This window comes from Miniopterus natalensis, chromosome 5, assembly GCF_054644295.1.
Source record: "Miniopterus natalensis isolate mMinNat1 chromosome 5, mMinNat1.hap1, whole genome shotgun sequence".
In the NCBI taxonomy this organism is placed as follows: Eukaryota; Metazoa; Chordata; class Mammalia; order Chiroptera; family Miniopteridae; genus Miniopterus; species Miniopterus natalensis.
Window position 1 is genome coordinate 72,480,256 of NC_142085.1, and position 27,946 is coordinate 72,508,201.

At 37.0% G+C, this 27,946-nt stretch overlaps 1 protein-coding gene across 2 annotated transcripts; it reads left to right on the forward strand.

The window, feature by feature from the left end:
* The first annotated feature begins 258 nt into the window (after positions 1–258).
* Positions 259–27,260, forward strand: TBPL1 (TATA-box binding protein like 1). 2 transcript variants are annotated; one of them, XM_087817633.1, is made up of 7 exons: positions 259–363; positions 19,403–19,581; positions 21,663–21,745; positions 21,925–21,988; positions 22,783–22,886; positions 22,975–23,069; positions 25,032–27,260. In XM_087817633.1, exons 2-7 carry the CDS (start codon positions 19,447–19,449, stop codon positions 25,109–25,111), a joined length of 561 nt encoding a protein of 186 aa, XP_087673759.1. In that variant the 5' UTR covers positions 259–363; positions 19,403–19,446; the 3' UTR covers positions 25,112–27,260. The 2 variants fall into 2 exon arrangements, with proteins under 2 accessions (XP_087673759.1, XP_016060432.1); XM_016204946.2 differs by lacking the exon at positions 259–363 and having other exon boundaries at positions 19,309–19,581.
* The last annotated feature ends 686 nt before the right edge of the window (positions 27,261–27,946 follow it).

Sequence of the window (27,946 nt, forward strand, 5' to 3'; positions counted from 1 at the left end):
GGCAAGGGCGGGGAAAGTGACGGGAGCAGTGAGAGCCGGAAACGAGTGGCTAGCGAGGCACGGAGGGGCGTCAAGTGCGGTGACGCTCTAGCCTCCGAGCGCTGTTTCTATGCTCCCCCCCGCGTCTCGTCTATTTATTGTCGCGGGGAAGCAGCGGCCGCCCTGTACCCGGAACAACAAAGCGCGAAGGAGGGAGCCCGAGCCTCGGGGGCTCCTAGCAACGGGCCGGGGCGGGAGTTCCATGGAGACTGGGGAGCGCGCCCGCCTCATCATCATCCTCGTCCTCCAGCTTATCCTTCGCGTCCGACGCAACCGGCAGCAGCGTTGCCGCCGCGTCCTCTGCCGCCGCCCCCTCTTCCCACGGTAACCCCCGTAGGCGACCCTGGGCGCGGGGAGCGCGGGCGGCCGGGCGGCCGGAGAGCCGGGTGCCGGGCGTCCGGGCGCGGGGCGGGCGTGTGAGGAAACGGAGCGATGCTGCGGGTGGGGCGCGGGGGCGGGTCGCTGGCGGAGATCAGCTCAGGTGCGGGAAATCCGTCCGGGAGCCGAGGGAGGGTCCAGCTCTCAGGACCCGGTGGCATTTGGGGGGATCTCGTTCGGGGTGACGAGGTGGGGGTGGGGCGTCGCTGCCTGCGAGCGTTACCCAGCGGGGTGCAGGATCCTAAAGAGGTGTTTGGCTTTTCGTGTGAGCCACCCCTGGGAGAGACGGGAGAAGGGAGAGTCTCCATCTCTGCGGAGCCCTCGCTCGGGAAGAGGGAGCGCGCGGAGATGCTGAGGGTCCGTTGTTTCCCGGAAAACTTGAGCGGCCTCTGTTTTCATATATCACCCCGTCGAGAGCCCCGCTTTATGTTACGATGTTTATTAACCGAAAACGTGAAGAAGGATCTGGAAACTGAGGCCGATGGAATGAATTGTGGGTAGGGCTGAGCAGGGACAAGGGTCGAGATAAGAGCTTAATATTAGCCCGTAAGAATCCTAAAAGTAAATGTAATCGGTGATGACGGTTTTTAAAACTCTTCTTCTGCGGAGATGTGCATCTGCGGGCCGTGTCAGTGCGTTCCTTGCAATCAGGCTCAGGCTGCAGCCAGTCCACATCTGCGAGCTCTCGGGCTGCATCTGTCACCTGCAGTTCCAGAGCGACACTGGCAGTTAACCAGCGTGGGCTTGTGTGTTTAGAGTTAAGAACAGTGCCTTAAAATTGGCGCAAGAAGAGAAAAGGAAACAAGCCTGGCGTGATTTTTGTGTGGAGAAACAATGGCAGATTCCCTGGGGGAATTTAAAAAGAAATATAAGGAGAAGGTTCAGCTATAATCCGCAGTCTCTCTGAAAGTTTAAGAAAATGGCAGTTCATTCAAATTGAGAAGAGGCTTTTAACACTATCTTGTTTAAAGAATTACTCAGTTTCATATGTCCAGTTAAATACTTACGGGTTTATGCTGCTGCCTTAAGCCTTACATCACTAACTACTTAAAGGTTTAATACTTGCCACGACTGTTCTGTCGTGAGGTTTTCCTGTGGCATACTGAAAAGACCACATTTACAGGGTGTCCAGAAAAATGTATACACACACTTTTGATAATTATAAAGGCAGTGCTTATTGAAATACATTTTATTTTCAAATTTGACCTATCAGCTGTTAAAATGTATATACATTTGGGGGGACACCCTGTACATACTACAATAATACTGATTTTGTGTTCATTGAAAACAAAGCTCTTTACATAAACTTGAAGATTAAGGATGAAGACTGAAAGCCACAGAAGCAATTATGTGAAGCACAGCTTCTATTTGTCCCCCACCTTTTTTTTTTCCCCTAAACCTGGCGTCTCTTAAACAAAAAGGTGTCATCCTCATTCCCAGGCATCTCTTTCTGTACTCTGCCCTCAAAATCAGCCTCAGAAACTGTGGCGACCTGGTGTGCGTTCTTGAATTTGATGCTGGAATACTGAGTTTTAAAATTGGGCTTTTTCATGGAATAGAGGCTCAGTGCCTCTTGTTAAAGGAGTTTCATGTGCAAAGAGGTGGACAGTTTCCTTTAACAAAGATGGGACGTATAAAACACTGGGAAACTTAAAATTGCATTTTAAGACCCTTAAGGAGAAAAATCCGATATTGTCATCTTTAGGTTAGTGAATGAAGGATTGTTGCATAATCTTTTCATATAGTTGTTCTTCTGTGAAGGATATGCTGGGAGATGAACACATTTGAGGCTGTTGGATGGCGAGCCCCAGGATTTTCATAGTGCATATGAGACATAGCAGATTCAATCCTCGGTCTCGCGGCTGCCACCATACTTGGTTCACCTAGACCGTTTTTGCTGTTTCTGTTCCTTCCATATTTAAGTGAGGAGTCAGGCCCTACTTTCCACCTTTATTAACAATCCAATTTCTGCTTTCCCTGCTCTCTGCTGCAACACTCTCAACATTTGGTGTTATTTCTTCTCTGTACTTCATTGTATCCTAATCAAAAAAATTTTTTTATTCTATTCTTATTATTTCCATTTCTTGGGGAGTTTTCATCATACATCCTTGGCCTATACATCCTTTTCATTAATGTCACTTTGTCTGTTGGGTTTTCCTTCTGTATCCCTCCCCTTTATTTGGAGAATTGGGAGTGGTCATGTCATACATTCTGTATTCTTTCTGAGTAACTGTTGTTTGTGCAATACATTCTGTATTCTTTCTAAGTAACTGTGGTTTGTGCAATACAGCAGGTAAGAGCCTTATGCTGAGAATCAAAAGATTGTATTGAAGTAAGGTATTTAACAATATTTAAACTTTTAGAATAAAAGGTGTTTTAGAAGTTCAGAAGTAATACTGTAATTGTAGACATAGTCACTTTTTTAAAGATTAAAGACTATTGTAGAGCCTGCTATGGGTTTTTAATTCAACCTCAGATTTTCACAATTCTTAGTCTAAAAAAACTTTTATTAACATCAGTCTTTCCTGATCATTTTGCATCTGAATATTAGACTGAAATTACATTTTGTCAGATTTGGGCAGGAGGCGGACAATTGAAGTGATTCCCACAAATGTTTCTTCATGTGGAAAATTTTTGTGGATTTATACATATATAGAATTTGTTACAAAATAGAATGGATACATATAAAACACACAGCTGGATGTTTTTGGAGAGTGTTATTTCTTATGGATGTGGCACATTATTTAAAAATCAGCAAATATTGTATAATATAGTTGAGTGGGTGGTATCAGTGCTGTTTTAGGTGAAGTAGGCCAGTAATAACCTGGTGGTTCATTTCCTTCTGTTGCATTATAGACCATGTGATGAAATTATTATTGCTATGATAAAAGAAAGTTTAAATTGATTTTAGAAGAATTTATAGTAGAATGTTCCCACACTGTCTTTGAGCTAAAACATGTAGTGTTTTGAAAATTTAGCTGTATTGTGATTTTTTAATTAATAAGTAAAAATTTCCTGCAACTTACACCTATATTTGTTGCACCTTTTATATGCCTGATGCCACATCAGGTATGCAAAGCTGGATGAACAGTGTTTCTTCTGGAGCCTTTTGTACACTTGTAGATAGCAGAGAAATGACATGCATGGATACCAAATTTGAATTTTAAATTCTTTATTACATACTGCTTAGAGCTATAGTTACTGGTGTGTCGATTTCATCATGCCTGCTAAATTAGAAGTTTCTTGAGATTCAGGACTATGAGTTGCCATCATATTGTTTTTTCATGTCGCTTGTGTGTGTATTTTGAAGATTAATGTTAATAGAAAGATGTAAGTTTATTTTACTTAAGGGAGCTAATCTAGTGGATGAGGGCAACCTTTAGGCATCTAATCTAATTAGTAGGCATCTAGTCTAATTCTTGATCCCTAAATTTCAACTTTTTATACTGGCTGCTAGTTATAAGCAGCAGACACTTCTTCAACATGATTAGGGCTTTTCCTTTTCTTTTTTTTTTTTTTTAAAGCAATTCAACAGTAAAAATAATGGTTTATTGCCCTGGCCAATATGGCTCAGTTTGTTGGATGGCCCTCCCCCCACACCGAAAGGTGGCAGATTCAATTCCTGTTCAGGCTGTATACCCAGGTTGTGGGTTCGATCCCTGGTCAGGGCAGGTGGGTGAGGCAGTCAGTCGATGTTTCTCTCTTTCTCTCTCCCCCTTCCTCTCTTAAAAAATAATAAAAATAAAAATAAAAATAATAATAATAATAATAATAAATAATGGTTTGCTGCCTCGAGTAAATGCAGTATTTGCTCTTGTCACATGACTCCCAGTTTGGAAAATTTCAAAAGGGCCTCATAGAAACAAACTTTTATTTAGAAGAGAGATGGTGTGTGTGTGTGTGTAGTTGTGAAAAAGCAAGATTCCAGAAGTATGTCATTAGTCAAAAGGAATCAGATCATGTCAGAAATTATATACATCTGGTTTCATCTTTTGACTAATGGGTGATGAAATACAGAATTTGTTTCAAATGTCTAGTTTTATACTGAAAGCATGCTTCTGGGGATCCCATAAAAAACACAAAACACTAAGATGAATTCTGGGACAGTTCAAATCAGCCTTCATGTGGGAGTCAGTAATGAAACTTTAAAATTTCACCCAAAACATGCAGCACAAAAGTTTGCCTGGCGAAAGAATACTGAAATTCACATTGTGTGTTAATGACAGTTTTCTCAGGACATGTGTGGATGGCTTTAGTACTTTGTGTTTAGCACCATAAACATCTGTCTGCAGACATTGGTCCATGGAATGCTTTTGTTTTTTAACTCACAACTTTTAAAAAGAAGTAAAATTTTGTTTTATTAATTAAATGTTATTAACCTACCTCCTCCTGATAAATTACAAGTATTTTCACTGAGACAGAACAGTTTTGATCGAAATTAGTTACGCTTTCTTGGTACTCTAAATACAGCCTGCCTGTGTTCAGCATGGTGGCTATGCTGCTTATTAATGTCATTGAGCCAGTTACTAAGTATAAAGCACTTAGAACAATGTCAGCTTAGTTAGATCAAAAAGTATTCGCTGGTGCTAGTAGCAGTGGTACTTGGTACATTAAAGGTGAACCATTAGACCACTTGAATGCTTTATTTCTTTCATTTGGAGGCTTTCTATTAAAGCATTGAAATTCTTTGTGATCACTGACTATTCGAATCATCTCTGCTCTTAGGCTTTGGAAGGGGGGAAGCACTTTTGTTTTAATTTTGAATTGTCACACAGGCATCTGGTTATCACTTATGGCAGATGGACTAAGTAAAAAGAGACATCTCTGTTTCTTGGAAAAGGAAGGCCAACAAAGCCTTGTCTGGCACAGTGCTGAATCTATTGAAATGCTATTTCCCTGTGGACTTGACTGCTTGTTTAGCTGTATGGTACTTCTGAATAAAAGCAATAGACTCCAGTGGTTTCATTTAGCAGAATTAGTCTTTCTTTAGAAGACACTGTTTTTTACTTGTATAACCTTAAATGATGGTAAACTTGAAACTTGTTGGTATCATTGTCAAGCCATTTAACTTGAGTTTTCTGTGCCACTATAAATGTTCTAGATAGTAGCTATCTTGTAACTTTAGCAGTAACTGCAACTTCTACTCTGCTCCAATAATTCAAGTGGCTCAAGAATGACCGCATGAAATTGCAAATTACTTGTTTATGGTAAGACTAACACCAAATACTGAGCTCCCTAGTTGGGAATAACTTGATTATAGCTTTTTTACGCTGCTACTGAAATGTCTAACTTTAAAGTTAAGTCCAAATATAGTTTAGTTTTAGTATGTACAGTTGAAACTGCTGACTAGAAAGTATTTATGCTAAAATATAATGAATTGCAAACTGTTTTCTCTATTTTGGCTCCTATTCAGGTCTTGTTTTTTTTAGGGAAATAATATTTTTATAAAATATGTATTATAGAGGTTTATATAAAATATATTATTAAAAGTATATTTTGCTTTAAATGTACAGGGGTAAAGTTTTATAATTCCTCCTTCCACATTGTGCTATTTTTGTTTATTTGTTTTAGTTTGTATTTATATCTCTCCTGAAAGAAGATTGGCAAATATGCTTGTATTTAGAGTTGTGGGTTTTGTTTTTCTGTTTAAAGAGAGTAAAGTTGAGTTGATACTGTTGATTTTATTTAAGTAATAGCTGCGTTGACCAGAATAGATTTAGTATTGATATAATATTGTTAATATTATTCCCGTAGCCATCATGGATTTTGGATCAAAAAATACTGAGATAAGCAAGGAAATGATTATGGCTATTTCACACACGCATGCGCACACACTGTCTCACACTCACACATAATCACACACTGTATTAGGGGTTTTTTAGAAAAACAGGTCTCCAAGGTGCCAATACTATTGTCCATAATAAAGCCTGCCTGTTTTCAGATAAAGATCTGTTTAACACATTGCTAATGTTTCCCTAGTGTGTTCTTTCCGCCACACTATTTCAGGGACAGATGTTACTGTCCTTCAGATATGAAGCTAATAAAACCAATGTGTAACCTAAAAGTGCAAATATGAAGGTGGGTATTTGGTTTTCCACTGTGGTGAACATTTATAGAACCTATTGTTGTTAGAACCTCAGCTAAGATTTGTCGTGAACCTGAAACTTGTGGAACAAGAACCAACTCACTCTTTTTAGTTTACTAGATACTTTTCTTGAGCCACAGAGTCTTTTTCTCTTATCTGCTTATGGCTATCGTGAGCTTCTTGGGTATCTCCAGTTACTTGTATGCATGTGCAATCTAGTGAAGTTGTAATGAGCATCCCATAATTGCTCCTGGGTTGACCACATCCCAGCATCTCTACTGGTGGCCGGCAGGGTAGTTGTAGGAGGCACAACCATGTTGAAAACACAGACACAATTCATTAGACCTTCCTCAACACAAACTTTGTATGCTAATCTCAAAGGTACACTAGATTCCTTACTTATTTCTCTGTTCTTTTTCGGGGGCGGGACCTGAGGTAAGAGATGTCTTGATAGTTCACAACTGATAAAAAGCTATATTAATACTTTTACCATTTTCTCAGCAGCATATTGCTATTGTAAATCTTTAGATCAATATAACAACCTTTAGCTGGCCAGCAGTCTTGAAAATTCTGCTTCAATGCATAGTGTAAATTATTGGACAATTGTTAATTTGTATACATTAAGAATATGTGCCTTTTCATTTACTCTTTCTAGGCTTTTGGGCCCATTAAGTTGGAAGAGTTTCAAATGTCTTAATTTATATTCTTTTTTTAAAAATATATTTTTATTGATTTCAGAGAGAGGAGGGAAGAGAGAGATAGAAACATCAATGGTGAGAGAGTTGTCGTTGATTGGCTGCCTCCTGCACACCCTGGACCAAATCGAGCCATGCATGTGCCCTGACTGGGAATCGAACCGCGATCTCCTGGATCCTAGGTCAATGCTCAACCGCTGAGCCATGCGGGGCTGGGCTTAATTTATATCCTTAATTTATCTTGTCTTGTAGCCTCACCCTCACTTTGTAAAGAGAGGAATCACCGTTTTATCAGCCTGTTTAATTGGATGGTTGCTGTGCTGAAGGTAACTGACAGGGTAGCCATTCTATAAGCAACTATCATGGAATGAATTTAGCATATGGATGAGTTAGGACCCTTGGTGAAATGAAAGAGCAAAACTCTTAGGGGAGGGAAAAGGAAATATAAATATCAAAAGTGTTGAGGGCCTATATATGTGTTTTAATTAAAATAATTCTTTCTTTATGTCAGAAGTGTGTTATTATTTTTATATTTGTAAAAGTTCCTGGAACACAGTTGCCCTTCAGGATTTGGGGTTTTGAACTAAAACCAGTATTAACATGTTAGGTGCAGGAGCACTAAGTGGAACATACCAGAAAGTGAAATAAGGAAATAATAGGGTGCTGTTGGAGAACTTGAGCGGTTTGGGGCTATTGAGATTCTTATTATTATAGTGAAAATGTCTGCTCTTCCCACTGTTTCCCTACCCCCACAATTCTTTCAAGTATTCATTCAATTCATAACTATTTATTGAGTTGATGACCAAGTGCCATTTATTAACCCAAATTTTAAAGACATACATTTAGATTAAACAGTTCTCTTCAAGGAGCATGGTCTGCAGTCTGTTAGGCAGTTATAATACAACAGTACCTTTGCATTACTGTGCCCTCTGCTCAGGATCTTTTCTTTCAGCCTTTCATATGCTGGCTCCTTATCCTTCGAGATCTAATGTTAAGAAGAATTTCTCATTTTTGAGGAAGTAAAGAGGCCTTCCTGGATCATTTCTCCTAAAGTTTCTCTTGTGTCATCATATTTCCTTTATACCAGATCACATTCTCTATTTTAATTGCTTCTGTATTTGTTGCCCGTTTTTTCTGCTGAACTACAACTGATTTACCTGACTATTTTGTTCTGAGCTAAATTCCCAGTGTCTAGCCACAGTGCTGGGTTCACATTAGTTGCATACTAAATGAATGCAATTATGAGTAACAATTTATTAATTGAAGGAGTGGGGAAGGGCATCCTAGGCAGATATAAAATCAGGAAAGGGTCTGTTACTGCAAATTGAGCCTGTTAAAGTGTATTGGAAGTAGAAAAAGTTACAAAAAGTATATTGGAAACATGAAGCTTACTGCATTCCAAACAAAGCAAGTTAAAGTCTATTTTGTCCATGTAAGAGAGCCAAGAGATGTTTTTTTAAGCCGGGTGTGGCACAGTCAGGAAGATAATTCTCTGGTCGCCATTTGGTGGATGGACCAGATTGTGGAGATCGAAAGCAGAGAGTTCCATTAGAAGGCTGTAGCCATAATGACATGTGAAAGCCTAAAATAAACACTGATGCTTTAGATGCAGAAAAGAAGCTAGATCAAAAGTTAACTGGGTATAGGAGAAAAAAAGAGATGAGGGATGATCCTGAAGTTTCTGATTCAAGTGTGTGAATGCTGGATGGTGGCTCCAGTAAGTAAAATTAAGAATCAGGAAACAGCAAGTATTTCTGGGGGGGTTAATTACTTTTGGATGTATTGGTTTAATCTAATGAATATGCCTTAATAGACAGGAAGATGGGTTCAGATCTCTGATAGGTCAGGATTGATGGTAGGAGCCATAAACTCTTGTATAGCAGTTGAAGCCTGAAAGCTCAACGAAGAAAAGGATTTAAGGCAGGGATCTTAAACTTCGGGAATCTTAAACTCATTTGAGAACATGAAGAAAACAGTGGCCTCCTCGGGTATACATTAAAATTTGTGTGCACATGTATAACTTCAAGGGGTTTCTCACCTCTGGGACCTATTGTTGAGCTTTTCATGCCTGTCATGGAATTTCCCTTCCTTCCTTCCTCCCTTCCTCCCTTCCTCCCTTCCTCCCTTCCTCCCTTCCTACCTTCCTACCTTTATTGATTTCAGAGAGCGGAAGGAAAGGGACAGAGAGAGAAACATCAATGATGAGTCATTGACCGGCTGCCTCCTGTACGCCCCCGATTTGGGATTGAGTTCCACAACCCAGTCGTGTGCCCTGACTGAGAATTGAACCTCGATCTCCTGGATGCTAGGTCGATGCTCAACCACTGAGCCATGCCCAGCAGGGCATCTGTCATGGAATTTAATTAAGAACTTCTGACTTACGGAGCAGACAGAAAAGTATTTGAGGTGGGAGGAGAACGTAGGAAGAAAGGTACCTTAGAAGCCAAGGTGGTACCAGAGGGAGAATTTTGAGAATCAGGGGTTCCCAGTGCTTTATGCCCTGGAGAGGTCCAGTAGGAAGGAGTTTCAACTGTGACATTGGATTTGGCAGTGAGCCATTCATTGATAACATTTTATACCATGCAGAGGCAGATCCTGATGATTTAGTGCATGAGTCTGAGTTAAGGCAACAATGCCGGGTAAACAGCGTACAGAAACCTTGATGTTCTCTGTGATAACCAGCCCTGATATGAGGCTATATATATAGTCCCATTTAAGGGCCTATTTACTGAAAGGAAGACCTAATGCGGTGTGGTGTTTCAGCCCAGTGGTTCTTAACCAGGTGCCCATTAGAAACAACTTGGAAATGTTTTAAAAATCAGGGCCCTACAAAGCTTAATCAATCAATGTCTTTGAGGGTTGAGCCTTTTCATAGTTTTTTGTTTGTTTCATCTTCTTGTTAAGATTCAGTGTTCAATCAGAACACTCACTCTTGTTGTGTGTTCTATGTAAGAATCCTTTCTTTTACTTATATGTTGTTATTTAATTACCCAGTTTACTATTGTGCTAGTTTTAAATCAGTGTCTTTTTAGTCTCTCTCATAGAACTTAGTTTCCAATGTAAAAAATTTTGTGGCTTATATGTGGAAAGAGTGTTCTGTAAGCCAGTTTGCTTTTATTTATGTTACGTTTTTTACTAAATAGTAAAAACTATTTTAACTAGAACAGTTTGAACTCTATTTTCCAAGAAGCTAATTTCATAATCTTATCTTCCTTTTGTTAACATGGCAGTTACGTATGACATAGACCTTTAACAGTTTGTCTATATTAGCCCAGACATTTTATGTGACTAGTAAACCTATAAAAGCAGTTGAAAGGAAACTCAAAATAGGAAGTTTCACCTGTTGTGTTTTCACCTTGCAGTGCTTTCTCTTGATTAAATTCTTGATGAGCTGTCAGCAGTTCCAGTTTGAACCCTGCATTCACACTCGAAATAAAAATCAGAATACAGAGAAGTTTGAACTTTACACATGCCAATCCTGACACCAACCAGAAGCTGAGAGAGGGTTTATTCGGTTTGTTAGCTACCTAGTGAATTAATATTTATACTTGCAAAAAAATAATCTTTACAAAATTAGGCTGTTTTATTAGCATCAGCGTAATGGCTAAATTGGCCTCAAGAATTGTATTACTTATCAGTAACTTGGGACAAATATCAAGATTCTCTAGAAAAAGATAAACTTTTTAGTTTTCTAAATGATCACCCATGATATGGGAAAATAGGGACACGTATAAGACCTGTGGGGAAAACTGATGCCTAACACTTGAAGTGAACATAAAAAATTTATACTTTAAATGAAAAGAACATGATAAACAGTTTTGTTGCAATTTAATAATCCACACCAATAACTATTTATTTTTGTTTGAAATGACTTTGTTGTTACTGGGGATTTTTTTAAATTTACTGTTAAATTTAGTTATTTTTTTTTAATAACTAATTTTATTTATCAGATACATCAAAATTGTGTTTTTTACTTTTAGACTGGAAAGAACATGATCTGCTTTTGTGTTCCAAAGCTTGAGGACCCAATGAATAACTGGAAATCCTTTTTATTTTTGAACATTTCTCTAACCATGGAAGAATGAAGGAAGGAGAATAATAATAGTAACAGTGAGAACAGTTAAATTTGAATGCTTATTACCATGCGCAAGTACTGTGCTACATGCTTTGCATGAAATTTCAATTTCCACAACACTGTGATAGTGTTATCTGCCTTATTTTACTGGTGAGAACATTGAAGCACAGAGGCATTGAGTAATATACCCAAGGTCACATGACTGGTAAATGGTAGAGTCTGGATTTAACCCAAGTAATCTGCCCCAGAGCCTGAGCTCTTAAACTTGTGTGCACGTGTGTGTGTGTAGATACTGCTTCTTAATAATCTCAGACCAACAGTTAAGCTCTTACAGACACATTATTGAATGTGTTTAGTGCCTTGGGAACTATGCCAAGGCTAGAGTACAGAAATAAGTAAGATTTGATTGTACATCTGAGAAGCTTGTTGTCTACCAAGGAGACATATATAAATAGAAAAATTTACTAGATTGTAGGAAAATACAGTAATAGTGGTATGCATAGTGACACGGTAATGGGACTCAGAGTAGGGGTAGTCTGTTTCAGTCTTGGGGATCAGATGTCTTAGTCCCTTTGATTTCTTATTTTACCCATCATGGTTTTAATTACCTTCTATACCAAGGTTTCCAAATTTTCACCTCCAGTCTAGACCTAGACTTGTCCTAAGCAGTGGACTCCTTACTGATTATTCTGTCTCTCCTCTTGAATGTCTCACAAGTTCCTTCACTACATCATGTCTAAAACAGAATCCTTAACCCTCCTCTTTCCATCTCCCCTGCAAACCCCCTCTCCCTCCAGTGTTTCTATTTCTGTAAATAGTATCTTAGGCTACAGACCTGGAGTCATCCTCCATCTCCCTCTTCCTTATATCAGTCACAAAGCTCTGTTCAGTCTGTCTCCTGAAAATGTCTCTGCTTCTTTCCATCGTCCTTCACCTGTCATCACCCCACTACTGTCATCTCTCCCCAGGACTGCCCCACTATAGACCTGACTGAGTTTTCTGCCCATTATTATCTCCTATTCCATTCTCCTGTTAGAGAAGTGGAACTGATATATTTTTTAAAAACAAATACATCACATCATCTTTTGCTTTTCTTTTAGCTCACCGTGCACTTGGGATAAATATGAAAAGCTTTAACATGGCCTAGAAGGTATGATTTGACCCTTCGTGCATCTCCAGCCTGATATGCCAATTTCCCATTCACTCTTCCCACTCTAGCCATGCTGGCCCTCCTTTAGGTCTGAACAGTTTATACTTTTAACTCACCTCAGAGCTGAGAACATCTGCTGTTCCTTTTACCAGGTCTTGTTTACTGCTGGCTCCCCACCCCCTAGCATGGGACGAATGCTTAGATTTCCAATTAATTGTGAAAGAATTGATTGGATGAAGGTGATGCCGAGCTATAGAACAACTAGGAGTTAGCCAGGTGTACAAGTAGGGATAGATAATTTTTAGCCGAAAGAATAGCATAAGCAGGCAAAACACTAATATTCTTTACATGTAAGAGCCTTTACTTTATAAATCAGTAAGAAATCTCAGAAGGAAAATGAACAAAGGATATGAGACCATTAACACAATAAATACTAGTTAAATAATATTTGGAAAATTCACCCTCTTTAGCACTCAAGGAAAATCAGTCAATTCAATATTGCCTTTTTTTTATATCTCCAGTTGTCAAAGAATTTTACAAAATTCTTTGTTGACTAGATATGACAGCATATACACATGACCCCAATCTTGTTGAATATGCATAGATAAATATATGAATTTAGCAGCTTCAAAACATGTTTCTATGTAAGCATAGAAAAAACTTAGTAATTATCACTGTGGTGAGATTATGGGTGACTTTTTTTCTGTGAGTATTTCTTATGTAATCAGAAAATGGCGTGCTATCTTCTTTAAAAGCCATACATTAAGACATTAATTTGAAATACTAAATCTGTCCAAAATTTTGCTTTTACATATGGAATCAATGTGCTAAAATTCTTGTCTTTCAGTTTGAATCCCCGAATTTCAGGTTGTATTCAGTAAATATGTACTTTTTTTCTTATTATCTGTAATTAGACAGTTAAAATCAATATTTATGTTAGCACTTACTAATATGACATTAATAGAGCATAATTTGTGAGGTGCTCATTAATCTCTCAAAACAATTATGTGGTGAGTAAATGGTGGTGTTTGCATTTTACAAGTAAGGGTAGTAACAGTTCATAGCTTACATTAGGGTCCACATCTTAAACATCCAAGTTTTCTTCCATTGGAGATACACTGTAGTACATTCTGAAATAGTGAAATTCTTAAGTAGGCTGCTGTTTAAACATCATTAGTACGGGATGGGTATGAGGTTATGTGTTCTTAAATTGTCCAACACTTCATTCTCTTTCAATGAATGAGACTTCTCTTTCCTTCAGCACCCATTCAGAAAATCAGCATCATTTTTTCACCACCTTTTAGGTACCATTACAGATATTTTTATAGACTGAAGCATAAAATACACTCCTCTTCACTATTTTTTAAAATAGATAGTTGCTGGCAACCCTCAGAGTTACTGTTATTAATTAATGCCCATTAAAAATTTGTGTAGTTCTCTTAATACAGGTTTTTTAAAAATTGTAACACTTTGTTTTGATGCCAGTTATTCCCGTGAATGGCACCTGCTTCACTGGTCTTCAGAATTGGTACTTAGAGTGAGTCAGAGGGACAGTAGTTGGAGACATGTCATGAACATAGTCCAACTTTCTGTTCAACTTAGTGGAATGATGACTTTGTATATCAAGTACTTTTGCTTTTATTTAAGCATTTGTTAAGTGTTTTATATTATATGTTGGTATAATATATAATCCTTTTCTTGGGAAACACAAGGGTTTTTGTGACCATGCATACTATTAATAACATTTTTTTCATGTGATTAGAATATAATACAATGCCAACCCCAAAGACTGGTTCCTGAAGTATAAGCTCTTGGGCCATGCCTGAAAATATGTCCTCATGTTAGAATGTCACCCTGCCAAACAAGTTAAAGGTTTTATAGTTTCATTCACTGTCTATGCTGTTGAGGGAAGTGGGAAGTTCAGAATTTTGATATTAATTTAACTAAACTAACATAATAGCTCTAGAATTAAAATAGAAATTTATATATAATTCCTAAATGTGTCTATAGTGTGTCTTCATCTAAGATGTTAGAATCTGAAATTTTAGAATTAGATGGGATTTTAGAAACCATCTAGTGTCAGTCATCTCCCACCTTACAGAAGACTCGTTCTGTAACCTGCCTAACTGTTGGTTAATTATCTAGCCCTACCTCTCCACTTGTTTCTTTTTTGACACTTATCTTCTGTGGAGTCCTATGCTGTGCAAGTATTTGTTTTTTGGTGTGGCTTCATGAGATTTACTTCTGTGTGATCTCATAAAATAAAGTTTCCTTTTTATTCAGGTATTTGAGAACAACTGCCATCTTCCCTTTCTTGTGCTAAATGTCCTGAGACTTTCCTCACACAACTATTTTTATATCTCATATCACCTACTTTCCTCTGGATATCAGTACCCTCTTTAATGATAAGGTCAGGATATTCTACATGTTTCAATAGCAAAGAGACTGTTACTTCCCTTTGCCTGGACACTGTCTAACCTAGGGTTTGTTGTTTTTTTTGGTTTTCTTTAAAGTAATATAATTAAAACTCCATGTTGTCTTAGTGTGACCTATTGGGAAGAAAAGTCTTTTTCTTAAGCAGCTTTGTAAAATTACGGAAATTTTCAGACAGAAATGTAGGGAGAGCAGTGTAACAAACACTCATGTATTATCTGTCACCTCAATTTAACAATTGTTAAGAGATGAAGCAGTAATATTGCATTTTTTCTTAAAATACAGTTGTACCTACTAGCCACATCAATTCTGAATAGGTTATCTAAATTTGTTTGATTCCTGTGGGCAAGATTCTAGATACCAAGGGAGTCATCTGAAACTTTATCCAAATCTATTTGTTGCTGAGGTCTGATAGTGAAAAATGCCTGTATTTTAACATAAATTACAGACATAACATTCCCCCTTGAATATTTCAGTACACATCTCTAAAAAAATAAGCATATTTATCTACATAACCACTCTTTCACCCAACAAAATTTACAGTAATTCCCAAACATCATTTATCACTCAGGATCCATATCTCTTACCATCTGTTCTCTTCAAAGTAGGATCCATTGAAGGATCATGATATACAGATGTTTTGGTCATTTTAATAAAAATGTGAGCTTTACATTTATCAATGTTAAATTTTATTTTCTTGGTATGTTGCCTCATTTGGACTAGCCCAGGAGTCAGCAAACTTTTTTAAAAGACCAGAGAGTAACTATTTTAGACTTGTGGGTCATTTGGTCTTTGTCAGAACTGTTCAGCGGTGCCATAGTCATTACATAAACACATGAGCATGGTTATTTCAATAAAACCTTTTTTATAGAACAAGCACTGGCTCTTTGGCTATAGTTTGCTGACTCCTTCCTGACCTATTAAGATCTCAGTTTTCTCTATCTGTTAATGTGACTGTTCTCAAGCTTTGTACTAATTCATTAAATACTATTTGGTTACAATATTCAACTACGTGAATCTACCAAACAGTAATAGCTGCCATTTAATAAACATGTTGTGTGCTATCTACTTGACATAGATAATTAAATCGAATTCTTAGAAGCACCCTGGGAGGTACAGTGATATTATTATTAATTTCCAGAAAAGTAAGATATATGCTGTACTATTAAACATGTGTAAAAGAACACCTTTCTCAAGTGCAAAATGTTTCATTTTTTTCCATCTTGGTCACAAGCATGTGTTGGGAGACTTGTATGGTATTTTGTATGGAAAAGCAGGTATTTTGTATGGAATCACCACACAAAATATCTATTTCCTAATCTACTTTGGGAGCTTTATAAAGAAGAATTGGTTTAAATGGCATGTCTTACTTTTAGTAAAGAATGATCCCTAGTAGACCATGTGGGTTCATGTTGTGTTTGCAAATAAGCCTATATCTAGTCTTCCCCTTCTGCCATTTCTTAAATCATGGATGGCAATTTTAGGCCCCTCCCTCAGTATCTTCATATGCAACTTGAATACACTTTAAGTAGCTAGAATCTACTTTTCTGTAAACTAAGGTTTATTTAAGGTTTTCTTTTTTGGCTTTTAGTTTGATTTTAGAGTAGTTTTTGCTTTGTTTTTATGACAGTGTTTATTGTGGCCTTTCAGTTTAAATATCTTTTCTGCTGTGGAATTTAAAATGTTAATAGTCTTGGGTGCAATTTGTCTTTAAAGCCAGGAGGTGGCAGTGTTTTCCAGGTGATGTTTTAAGGTTACAGGTTGCTGAAGGAATGTTTTTAAATACCACTAGAAAGGCAGAGGACCTAAATAACACAGTGTGTTCTGGTCTGTAAAATCATGGGTCAAGGGAAAAGTTGCTTCAACTTCTATAATGCATTTTAATGAAAGATAGAAATACGACATTCCCTGAAGTTAGAACAGCTGCAATTTTGAACTTTGCTTTTTATTAGAAGGATATATTTGAACTCATACTAGGTATTTACTCCAGAAACAGGACAAAACAGCTGGTTAAACCATGTCTTAGTATTAGACCTTCGACAAATAACTGATAATTATATTTAAATCAAAATGGAATTAACTTTATTTTTCTTATAGTAAATCTAATATATATTTGTTGTTTTAAAAGAGAAAAGTCTAGACTACAAAACAAGAGAAGAAAAGTTAACTCACTCAGATGCCAAATCTCTGAATAGAATAATTTCTAACATATTGGCTGTATAAGTATATAAGTACATACTTACGATGAACTATGTCTGTGACCTCACCTTTAGACTTTAAGTTGCTGAAGTACAAAAATAATCATCTCTGTTGAATTTCAAGGCTGCTTTACATTCACAAAGATTTGCTTCACTCCTTCTGTCTTGACTTTTACCCTGCGTATTATCCGTGAATTTTCTCCTCAGTTCACTAGTTTACTGCTCAGAGAAGACCTGAGTAAATTTGTTTCAGCCTGTTTGATGTAAAAGTCTGTGTGAAGCAGTAAGTTTGACATAGCTTCTTTCTATGTAATTTCTCCTTAAGTCGTGTCTCTTGTAGCTTATTCTCATGAGATGTGTGTCAGTTAGGATTAGATTTGGCTGCACACAGCAGAAACCCAACACAAGGGCCTTAATATAGAAATGGGTTTTTCTCTTGTATTCATGAAATCTGGAATTAGTACCAGGATAATAAGGAGTTTTCACGGTACCAAAGACTCAGACTTCTGTCTAACTTCTCTACCATCCTTACCTCATGGTCTCACCATCCCAAATGATTCCTTGAGGCCCAGCTCTCACACTCAGGCTCCAAGCAGCAAGAATGAAGAAGGGCAGAAAGGCAAAGGGTGGTTTTGCTGGCTTAGATCAGTTCCTCTAAGCAGACTTTCCAAAAGACACAAAACCATTTCACTCTACATTTTATTGACCAGACAGAGCATTGTGGCTTTTTGGCTGTACCTGAAAGATGTAGTATTTTATTTCTGCCACAATGTTTGCAGCTAGACATCTGGGTTCTGTTCCTTGTGAAGGAAGGGTGGAATGGATGTTGGGGTGTGTAACTAGGAGCCTCTTTCTCACAGTTATAATATAATCATGGGAAGTGATGCTAAGAAATCTGTTCTGCCTGTTAACTTGAACTCATTTTGTCCATAATCACTGTCGTTTTTGTGTTATTATTCCCAGGTACATGTGCTAAGTACTTTTCACACATTTTATATAATCCCCACAGCACTATTTCGTAGGCATCATCTATTATTACATGTCACAGATGAGAAAGCCGAGGCATAGAGAGACCGTATAACTTGCCCAAGTTCTCATAACTAGTAAGTGGTTGGTCAGACATTGAGCCTGCTGCTTAAGATCAGTACTGATAACGGACTCTGTCCTTCACTTATTAATCTACCTGTGTATCTGTTAAGGCGGGCCACTGCCACCCCTGCCCCACACCTTATATATAAAAATCACTTGAGGCTGCATAAACATACACATAGAACAGAAAAACAAGAAAATAAGCAGATTGAAGGGAGCATAAACGTGAGGTGCAATTGATACACAGAATTGGATGCAGTCGGATCCTGTGGAGGAGCTAGAAGTCTTGGTCTGCCTTGTCATTGTGTTCTAGTATACCAGAAGGCAGAAAAACAAAGTTGAATATTCTTTACTTGGACTCTTGGCATCTTCATTGTTTCGTCACATAATAATTTGAATGTGTTGCTGTTTTCTGACTTTCTCTTTGTAAGTTGGGTAAGCTGAATTATTACTTATTTTTTAAGATGTGGAAACCCAAGAAATTTTTTTTAGCCGGAATATGGGTCTTATGGTTAGTACAAACTAGGGCTCGTTTTGTTTGATTTTGGAAATGTTCCTATCAGTAGTTTTGAAAAGATATATATTTTGGAAGATTGTGATCTCAATAAAAATGGTGTTATGCTATTTGTTAGAGCTCCTCCCTACACACACACACACACACACACACACACACGAAGTCAAAAGACTTGGCCTTACTCTTTTTTTCCTCCAATATCCTCAGTGTATACTAGGTGTTCAGTAAGTGAATGATGAATGAATGACTGGTAAATGAGAGAAACTGGTTTATAAATGTTATAAATAATATTTCTTCTTCTTTAAACTTAATTAAGTCAATTACTCGAAATAAAGGAAAAATAGATCATCCTTTTTATAGCCCAAGTGTGAGATGGGTTATAGTAGCATTAATGACTAGGCATTGGAACCACAAAGTCCAACCTTTGAACTTGGTGTGTTTGGAGAATTGCCATAACTGTGATACACCTGGAACATAGTGGTTGTATAGGAAAGTAGCAGGAGATAAGTCTGGCAGCCTCCTGGCATGTAAAAGTTACTTATTAAATTAAAAGTTACTTATGAAAGATTTTATATGACAAGTTATTCTTTTAAAAGTGGCATTTTTAGTGGGGAAAAGAAGGGACATGATTTGAGTAACATTTAAAAATTAATATAGATTTATTTTTTGCATTTTAGTTTTCAAGATTATTTGTGACAATTCAGAAACATTGAAGTTTAATTACTTTATTTTTTTTCATTTCTCAGGATGTGATCTTCGTGGTGGGAAGCTAAGTTTTTAAACTACCCCAATGGATGCAGACAGTGATGTTGCATTGGACATTCTAATTACAAATGTAGTCTGTGTTTTTAGAACAAGATGCCATTTGAACTTAAGGAAGATTGCTTTGGAGGGAGCAAATGTAATTTATAAGCGTGATGTTGGAGTAAGTATCTGAATTTTGGTATATATGCTCCATAGCCTAATTGTATAGTGAGAAATGATGTACTAAAATGTACTCATTCCACAGATGGTTTCTGAACACCTTACCATGTGCTAGTTGTACTGGATACAACAGTGAGGCCTATAGAAGTGGCCTCTCCTCTCATGAATTAGCAGCTTTTGGAGATACTTATCTCCACGTCTTACCAAAGAACTCACTGGCTACTAGACATTTTATACTGGTCTCTCAATTTCTTTTGACTGAAGAAGGGGACTTTTATACTTTTATGTATATTTATTTAAGTGAGCAGTACCCTAATGTAGGTAGGTAGGTAAATAGATAATTTTGTAGTATGTTGTCATAGAAGTCTTTAATTAGCGAAGAGAGTTGGTATTCTTTAGTAACAAGTTGCTGAAAATATGGTTCATATCCTAACCTGTACATTCTAAATTGTAGCTTTTGTTAAACCTATAATACTGAAAATAAAAGCTAATAACTTGCTTTTAACCATAGTGTTTTGAGATTAACATTATAAATGATAGTGGGTGTTCATTCGGCTTTTATAAACCAAAAAATGATGAGATATATATCTTACATATTTTTTAATGAAAATTAAGAATATATATGAAAGCTTTATTTAAGCTCTAAAAATTAGATGCCAGTATACCTATGTAAATTATTAGTTCTTAGTACCAGAAACTAAGTAAAGAGTAATTCAATTAAAATTTTCAGTGACCCACAATTAAAGATTTTCAAGTTCATCAATAATGCCTTGTTCATTTGAAAAAAGAAATGACTATGTCTGCTAAAAAGTTTAGAGAGGAAATTGCCTAATGCTACTTTGAAACTTTTAACATACCATATGGCAGGGATGTCATCTTTCCTAGGAAGGTTAACTGAAAAGGCTGAGTTGATGGACAAGCTGGTGCTGAAAGACAAATATAGAATAAACTCAGTCTGGTGTTTCGCAGCCACTTGTGTTTGAAATTTTATAATGTGTTTTAGCTCAGATTTTATTTTGGATCTTAGTTAAATTTTGTGTTCCCAGATTTAATAGCTTTCTAGTTTGATAATATGGCATATGACAGAAAAGGAAGACCTCAGACTGTAACAAAAGTTTTAAGGAGAAATGTCTGATTCGTTTATGTGTTATGTTATCCAATAAACATTTATCTCTTACATGTAATGGGCATATGATAAATATTTCCATAAATGAAAAGTTGCAATGAAAATTTAAATTCACATATTATCTTGGACCTTAGTTCTTGACCTATTTATACTCACTCTGTAGGTAATTTTATTCAAACCCATAGCTTTAAATGCCTTTCATATCTAAGAAATGTAAAATTACATCTTTAGCTCACACTTTTCTCCTGCATTCAAAATTTGCATGTGAAATAGGCATTTTAACCTAAAACAAGATAAAGTAGTGATGGATGCCATGAAGCAGAGTAAAGCAGGGTTAGAATTTACAGAGTGATGAGGGGATGGTGGAGTAGTCAGGGAAGGCCTCTTGATGGAGGTGAAATAGGGAAGGGCTCTCTGTGGACGTCACATCTGGTGAGAAACTTGAATGAAATGAAAATATGAAGGAAAAATACTCCAGATGAATATAAAGCTCCTGAGATGTGAACAAATTTGCCATATTTGAGGATCCATGCAAATTATAAATTGCAGCTATCTGACCAAAGTGGAATGAGAGATGAAATGTTTACATACTTGGTAGTTCATTGATTTCAAGTATTAGTAAGAGATTTATATAGCCCATGTATTTTTAATTAAATGTCCTTTTAGATTAATACATTCTTTTGTTCAGTATTGTACTTGATTTCAGAATGGGTGGGTAATTTAGAGAACAGTTATTTCGATCTTGGATAAGCTTGGAGTACTATTTAAGCATTAAAATAGCCACATAGAGCAGAAGCATACAGAGTGGGGCAAAAGTAGGTTTACAGTTGTTTGTATAAAAAATAATAATAATACAAGAATAACTGTTTTTGCATACTTACAACTGTAAACCTACTTTTGCCCCACCCTGTATATGAGAATTAACCCTATTTTTTCCCTTTTTTTTTTTTCCCCAGAAAGTATTAATGAAACTTAGAAAACCTAGAATTACAGCTACAATTTGGTCCTCAGGAAAAATTATTTGCACTGGAGCAACAAGGTAAATTTTACTTAGGTTTTTAATTTTAACTTTTTAATTTTTCCCCTCATGGAAGGAACATTTGTAGGCTTAGAAACAAAATCATATGTACAGTTTGTCATGTTCCTCAGTATAAAATTGATTTCCTGTGTAAAATTGATTTCCTGTATAATAATATTTTTCTTTCCTTAAAACCATAGTGAAGAAGAAGCTAAATTTGGTGCCAGACGTTTAGCCCGCAGTCTCCAGAAACTAGGTTTTCAGGTAACATTTTCAAAAAATATCCAGACTGCAAATATTCAAGGATTTATTGTTATAAAGTTAAAAATTTGAATTTAGTAGACTAAAGAAATCACTACAGAAAATACTTTCAGGATTGACCTTTATCTAGGGTTTTTATACTGTTCTTCCATGTAAAAATTTAGTAGCAAAGCTTGTCCATGTGGGTATGTTTTTATATTTTTATTGATTTGAGAGACAGAGGAAGGAAGAGGGAGAGATAGAAACATCAATGATGAGATAGAGTAATTGATGGGCTGCCTCCTGCACCCCTTGCCTGGGGGATCGAACCTGCAACCTGGGCATGTGCCCTGACTGGGAATCAAACCGCTCTCCTGGATCCTAGGTGGATGTTCAACTGCTGAGCCACGCCCCTATTGAGTTTCAAAGTGACTTTTCCATTTGACTCTTGAGAAGAGGAGGATTGTACTGTGCTTTGATTTTGTCTGTTTGTTCTCCTATCCCAGTAGACTAAATATCTCATTTAAAGTATCAAAAATTAAAATAAACATGAGATTCAAAAGACTGCAGATGTACTGTTTCAATCATGCAAATATGTCAGGTTTTATTTTCTTAATGAAGTTTTTGAGGGTTTTTTTAATTACAGCATTTAATGAGTCACTGATAACTTAAAATAGTGGGTCCATGCTTAAGATATTTGTTTTATCTTATTTGCTTTTATTTTTAAGGATTGAAACTTAATTTTTAAGGATTTCTCTGATGAGAAGATTTTCTTTTTGTTTCAATATAATTCATTGAGTTTTATTTCTCTCCTGAAGGTAATATTTACAGATTTTAAGGTTGTTAACGTTTTAGCAGTGTGTAACATGCCATTTGAAATCCGTTTGCCAGAGTTCACAAAGAACAATAGACCTCATGCCAGGTAGGCCTTTGAAAACTCACAATAACTTACCAAATTTGAAATTACTTGTCAGGCTATAAATACTTACATTGTGGCTTTTTTTGTGTAGTTATGAACCTGAACTTCATCCTGCTGTGTGCTATCGGATAAAGTCTCTACGAGCCACATTACAGATTTTTTCAACGGGAAGTATCACAGTAACAGGTATTTTATGACATTAAAACCAGACTTGTCAGTTATGTATTAAATGAGATAAGAGGTGCCCATACCAAAATAGAAACAATGTCTAATTTGTCCCCTGCAGTCACTTTTGCCCTTGAAGGGGAACAAGTCTTCTGACTTTTAACACCGTAGATTAGTTTTACCTGCTTTTATATACTATTTTAAAACTACAGTATATTATTTTGTGTCTGTCTTCACTCATTGTCATCCTAGTGAGGTTCATCCTTACTGTGCCTTCCGTGTGGTGGTAGGTCACTCATTCTCATTGCTGTGCACTGTCCAGTGTGTGAATACACTGTCCACAGGCATTCGGATAGCTTCCAGTTTAGAGCTATGAAGAATATTCTAGTATATATTTTCATAATACTGTTTTTAATTTACAGTATCTTGCGTTCGAAATACTAAAGAGAATCCCATTTAATGAACTTTATAAAGGTTTTACATAAGCAAACTATATAAATATAATTGGTACCTATTTGTTACATATTATGTGTGCTGCTTACAACTTTTGAATCAGGTATTTGGCAGGGGTGGTTTCAGGACACTAGGTCTCGGTGCCAAAGGGCAGCGTTAGCCGTGCAGGATGACTTTTAAAGGCACTGTGGTTATACATTGCAGATGTTACTTGGGAATCAGATCCAGCTTTTGGCGCATTGTGAAGGGAAATTTCTTCAGTGGCCTTGAGCCCTTAAAGGAGAAGGAAAATTATTAACACCTTTCAACGCTCAACAAATAGTTTTAGTTTTGACTCTTCCCATGGGTTTCCACACCTCCCTCAGCCAGGGCTGTGCCTGAGTCTAAGGATGGAGCGGTGAGGAAAAGGCTGCGTGGGCCCCTCTTCCAGCCGCCTGTGCCTGGCCTTGGGCCTGCAGACTCTGGAGGGCTCCCAAAGCCTGGCCACGCGTCTCTGCACAGAGAGTAAAGCAAGGCATGTGTAAAACTGCCTTTTATTGAGCGAGTAGAGAATTAAACAGCACAGCAGCACACTGAAGACAACTGACCTGGTTAATTAGGATGCGTTATATATTCACATGTGGAGTATTTTACGAAATGTTGTAACAATCCCATGAGCACGCACTCAGTGGCTCCCCGGGGCAGTGCGCTTCGGGCGAGGGGTGAGCCGAGTGGGGAGGCAGTGGGCCCGTCACACCCTCCGGGTACACGTGGCGCACGCGCATGTTGTTAGGGTCCTTCGAGGAGGTAAGTGTAGTTAGTGAAACCCTTTTCATTCAGAGTAAGTTTTATGAAAATATTTTCTACTGTTCACTTTTATGTTTCTCTTGAGCTATTTAAATGAAAAGTTACATTTTTGAGAAGGTGTCCCCAGCGGTATATAATTAGCCTGCAGCGTCACCTTATTCCCTCGGGCCTTTTTTCGCCCTGTTGACTGAGCTGTGAGGGTGAAGCGGCCAGATGAGTAGTAAACACGCTGCTGCCAAGTAGTAGCAAGTCTGCGGGCATTTTTAGATCATGTAGCCTCTATAACAGCGTCTGGTTTCCCAACACTTTGGAAGCAGCTTTGTTTTCCTCTGCTGGGTTTCTCGATACTCCTGCGAGCTTCAATCGTCTGACCGAAAGGCAGACTGCAGTGATCAGGGGTATGATAGTTTCCAGGCCCATTTGTCATTTCTTCCTTTAAGAAGCATATTCTAGCACTTTCTATTCTCTCCCAGAGAGCTTGTGTGCAGTGTTTATGTACACTCTTTTCACACTGGTGCCCTAAAGCAGGATGCGTAACATCATCTGTTTCCGATTTCCTTTAACTGTCCAGAAAAACATTTTATTCTCTTGGTTTTTATTATGACTATGTGTATAATTGTGTGTGTAAATTTTTTTAAAACAATAACCCCAAAACTACTTGGGTATTTTTAATTGTGAGAAATTAGCTCTTCCAAGTGCTTTCTCTGCCTCTTCTCAGCCCTTCCTCCATTGTATCTATTGCAGGGCCCAATGTAAAGGCTGTTGCTACTGCTGTGGAACAGATTTACCCATTTGTGTTTGAAAGCAGGAAAGAGATTTTATAATTCATCACTTAATTGGTTAGAATCCCTAACTGAGCACCTTTTAAAACCTGCTGCACATTGGACTCTAAACAAAAGGAAACTGGACCAACAGTAATTGAGGAAATAGACTCTCTTATTCATTCACGGCTACAGTGTAAGCTCCAGTACCTTTGGATTTTATTTCAAACTTTGCTGTAATATAAAAAGGAAGTTTACAAGACATGACATTGCTGCTTTTACAGAAGGACATTCTATTTATTTTCGCAGTAATTCTCATGTCCCCACAAGCAGAGCTGTCACAGTGTGCACTACCTTAAATTGTTTTGTTGTTATTTTTTTCCAGTTTGAGCTAATGTGTTTTATTTGTGAATAGTCTTTTACATTTTTGTATGCTGAATATGGGCACCAAAGAACCTGTAAAAGTTATCTTTTTCAATTGAATGTGCACAAATAAAAGTTTGGAAAAGGTCTCTCTTCATATCCATTCTATAACTTTTATTCCCCATTTTCTATTTTAATAAAAATTGTATTCATAATTCTTTTTTTTAAATCTATGCAAGCTTAGACTTTTGCTAAAGTGTGTTGGCTTCTTTTTGAAGTGTATTTTGTAAATATATATATGCTACATGTATATAGTATCTTTTAATGCTCTGTTACCAAATATCAAATAGGAATTTTTTTTTCAGATTAGAAATAAAAATGTGTATAAATTCCAGGGAACCAGAATAGAACTTTATAGATTAAGGGTAATGTTTTATGTTGCTAATTTAATATGATAGAAAATGTTTAAATATCTTTTAAAAGTTACAAAATTGTAGTTTTCAAAAGAGAAACCTCTTACTTACAAGATGGATATGAGAAAGAAGCTGTGATGGGTTGTACCTCATATGTACCTTTGTATTCTGGAAAGACTCACCTCTAGTTGTAGGAAAGTAATAATCTTAGGTTGGCACTCAAGGCTATACTGAGAGTCTTATCAAAAGGTGGTATATTGTGCTGTTTTAACAAAAAGTGTCCACAAGCTGCCTCTGTGCCATGGTATCATTATAATCTAGTTCAACTTGAACCTGAAAGCCTTTTTGCAAGATATGTCTTTCCCCTTGCTGTGTCTTATTTAATGGACCTAAAGAGTGACTATTGAGTATATAGGATGGCTGCTCTTGAAGTTATAATAAATATGTATTTGTGAAATAGTGGCTCTCTGGCTCACCTCGAGCCCTGGAGTAGTGATACAGAATCAGCTGCCATTGTGCGCTGCCACATGTGTTTGGGAGTTTAGTATAACCAACAGTGATTTTATCTAGAAATAAGACCTAGTCCAGAATCAAATTAGCTTCTCAGTAGAGACAGTATTCCAGCACAATCTTCCCTGAAAACCTGAATTTCCAAAATGTTTTGAAACCTTTGTGAAAAATTGCAACATCTAACCTCCATATTCTAGAACATTTTCCTTACCATGTTATAAAATCTTGAAAACTTGGTTTAAGCACTGCACTGAACAATACATATTATTTAATTTTTATCTTCTCGATGCCTTTCCCTGCCCTGCCTCTCACTCCCTCATAAGCAGGGGGCAAAGGCTAACTTTTATATTTTCTTTGTGAAAAACTTAATTGTGGTTGTCAGACTTATGTTCTCTCTTTTTTTTTAACATTTGTGTTTATTTGCTTCATTTAAAGTTCTAGTAGGATATAGATAACCTCATAAAATAGAGAATAAAATTCAATGAAAAAGTTCCAGGTTCTGTGAAGACTGTTTTAAAAATTTGAGATTTTCCATTTAGTTTTAATTAACAGTATTTAATGAATGACCTCCTGTTTTGCTGTGTTCTCAAAAAAGAAATATGGAAAAGGGGAAAACACATGATTATATGGCCAAGGTACATAACCAGATGTCGTAATATTTTCAGTATTCGAGTGACTTGAAAACTAGGTAGACCAGTAAGCAGCTCATCAAAATGCTTTCTCGGGAAAGAGGAGAAGACAATCTGACCAGGTCTGGTTTCAGGGCCACTGCAGGAGCGTCACCTGGCAGACTCACGGACGACCAGTAGAACCTGACGAAATTGGTGGGAAAGGAGCGGGTCTGATGTCTTCCGCTGGCTTTTCACAAGTGCTGTAAATGTTTTTATAAATAAAAACTGCGAATATATACATACAGATTATAAGTATTTCCCCTTTTTTATTTTTGAAAATCAAAAAGCTCTGATTGGGGGTGTATTGGGTAAAAATTAGTTTGAAGACAGAATTGTTTAGATATAGACTCAGAATAGAAAAATAGAACAAAGTATTTTAAGATACTGAAGTTGAAATCACTAGTAATAAATCTAATAGTTTTATAAACAGTTTCCTGCTGGTTAACAATGAGTGGCTAACCCAAGAAATAGCTAAAGTATATATAGCATTTGAACTCCAAAGAAAAGGTAACAATTTTGTTAAATATCTTATATTCTGTGATGCTTGGCAAAGAACAAAATTTTATATTGATTACCTATCTTGATTTTTTAAAAAGTAATATTAATTCCATCGAAGATTCGTAATGAATTTCTCAAATTGATCCTCTACAGAACATACTCTCTTCTTCCAAAACAAACAAATGAAAAAAACAAAACAGTGCATGCTCTAACTTGCATGTGAAATGTACCGTGGCAGAATGGAGACCTCAGGTCTTTCCTCATAATTTCCCTGCCAGTTTTAATCGAGATAGTACATTTCAGAACCAGGACTTTTAGTCATTCTCCTGAGTGTCTGATAATATAGTTTTACTATTTCGTACATCAGTCTTCCACTTTGTTACAAGGAAATGTAGTAGATCACGTATCCTTATATCAAAGTTGGGACAGTTTGTTATGTGCCA

Excerpts from the sequence above, each read along its gene's own strand:
- TBPL1 (XM_087817633.1), top strand. The coding sequence starts at position 19,447 with ATGGATGCAGACAGTGATGTTGCATTGGACATTCTAATTACAAATGTA. Across the intron at positions 22,887-22,974 it reads AACAATAGACCTCATGCCAG|TTATGAACCTGAACTTCATC; the intron begins GTAGGCCTTTGA and ends TTTTTTGTGTAG. Across the intron at positions 23,070-25,031 it reads GGGAAGTATCACAGTAACAG|GGCCCAATGTAAAGGCTGTT; the intron begins GTATTTTATGAC and ends TATCTATTGCAG.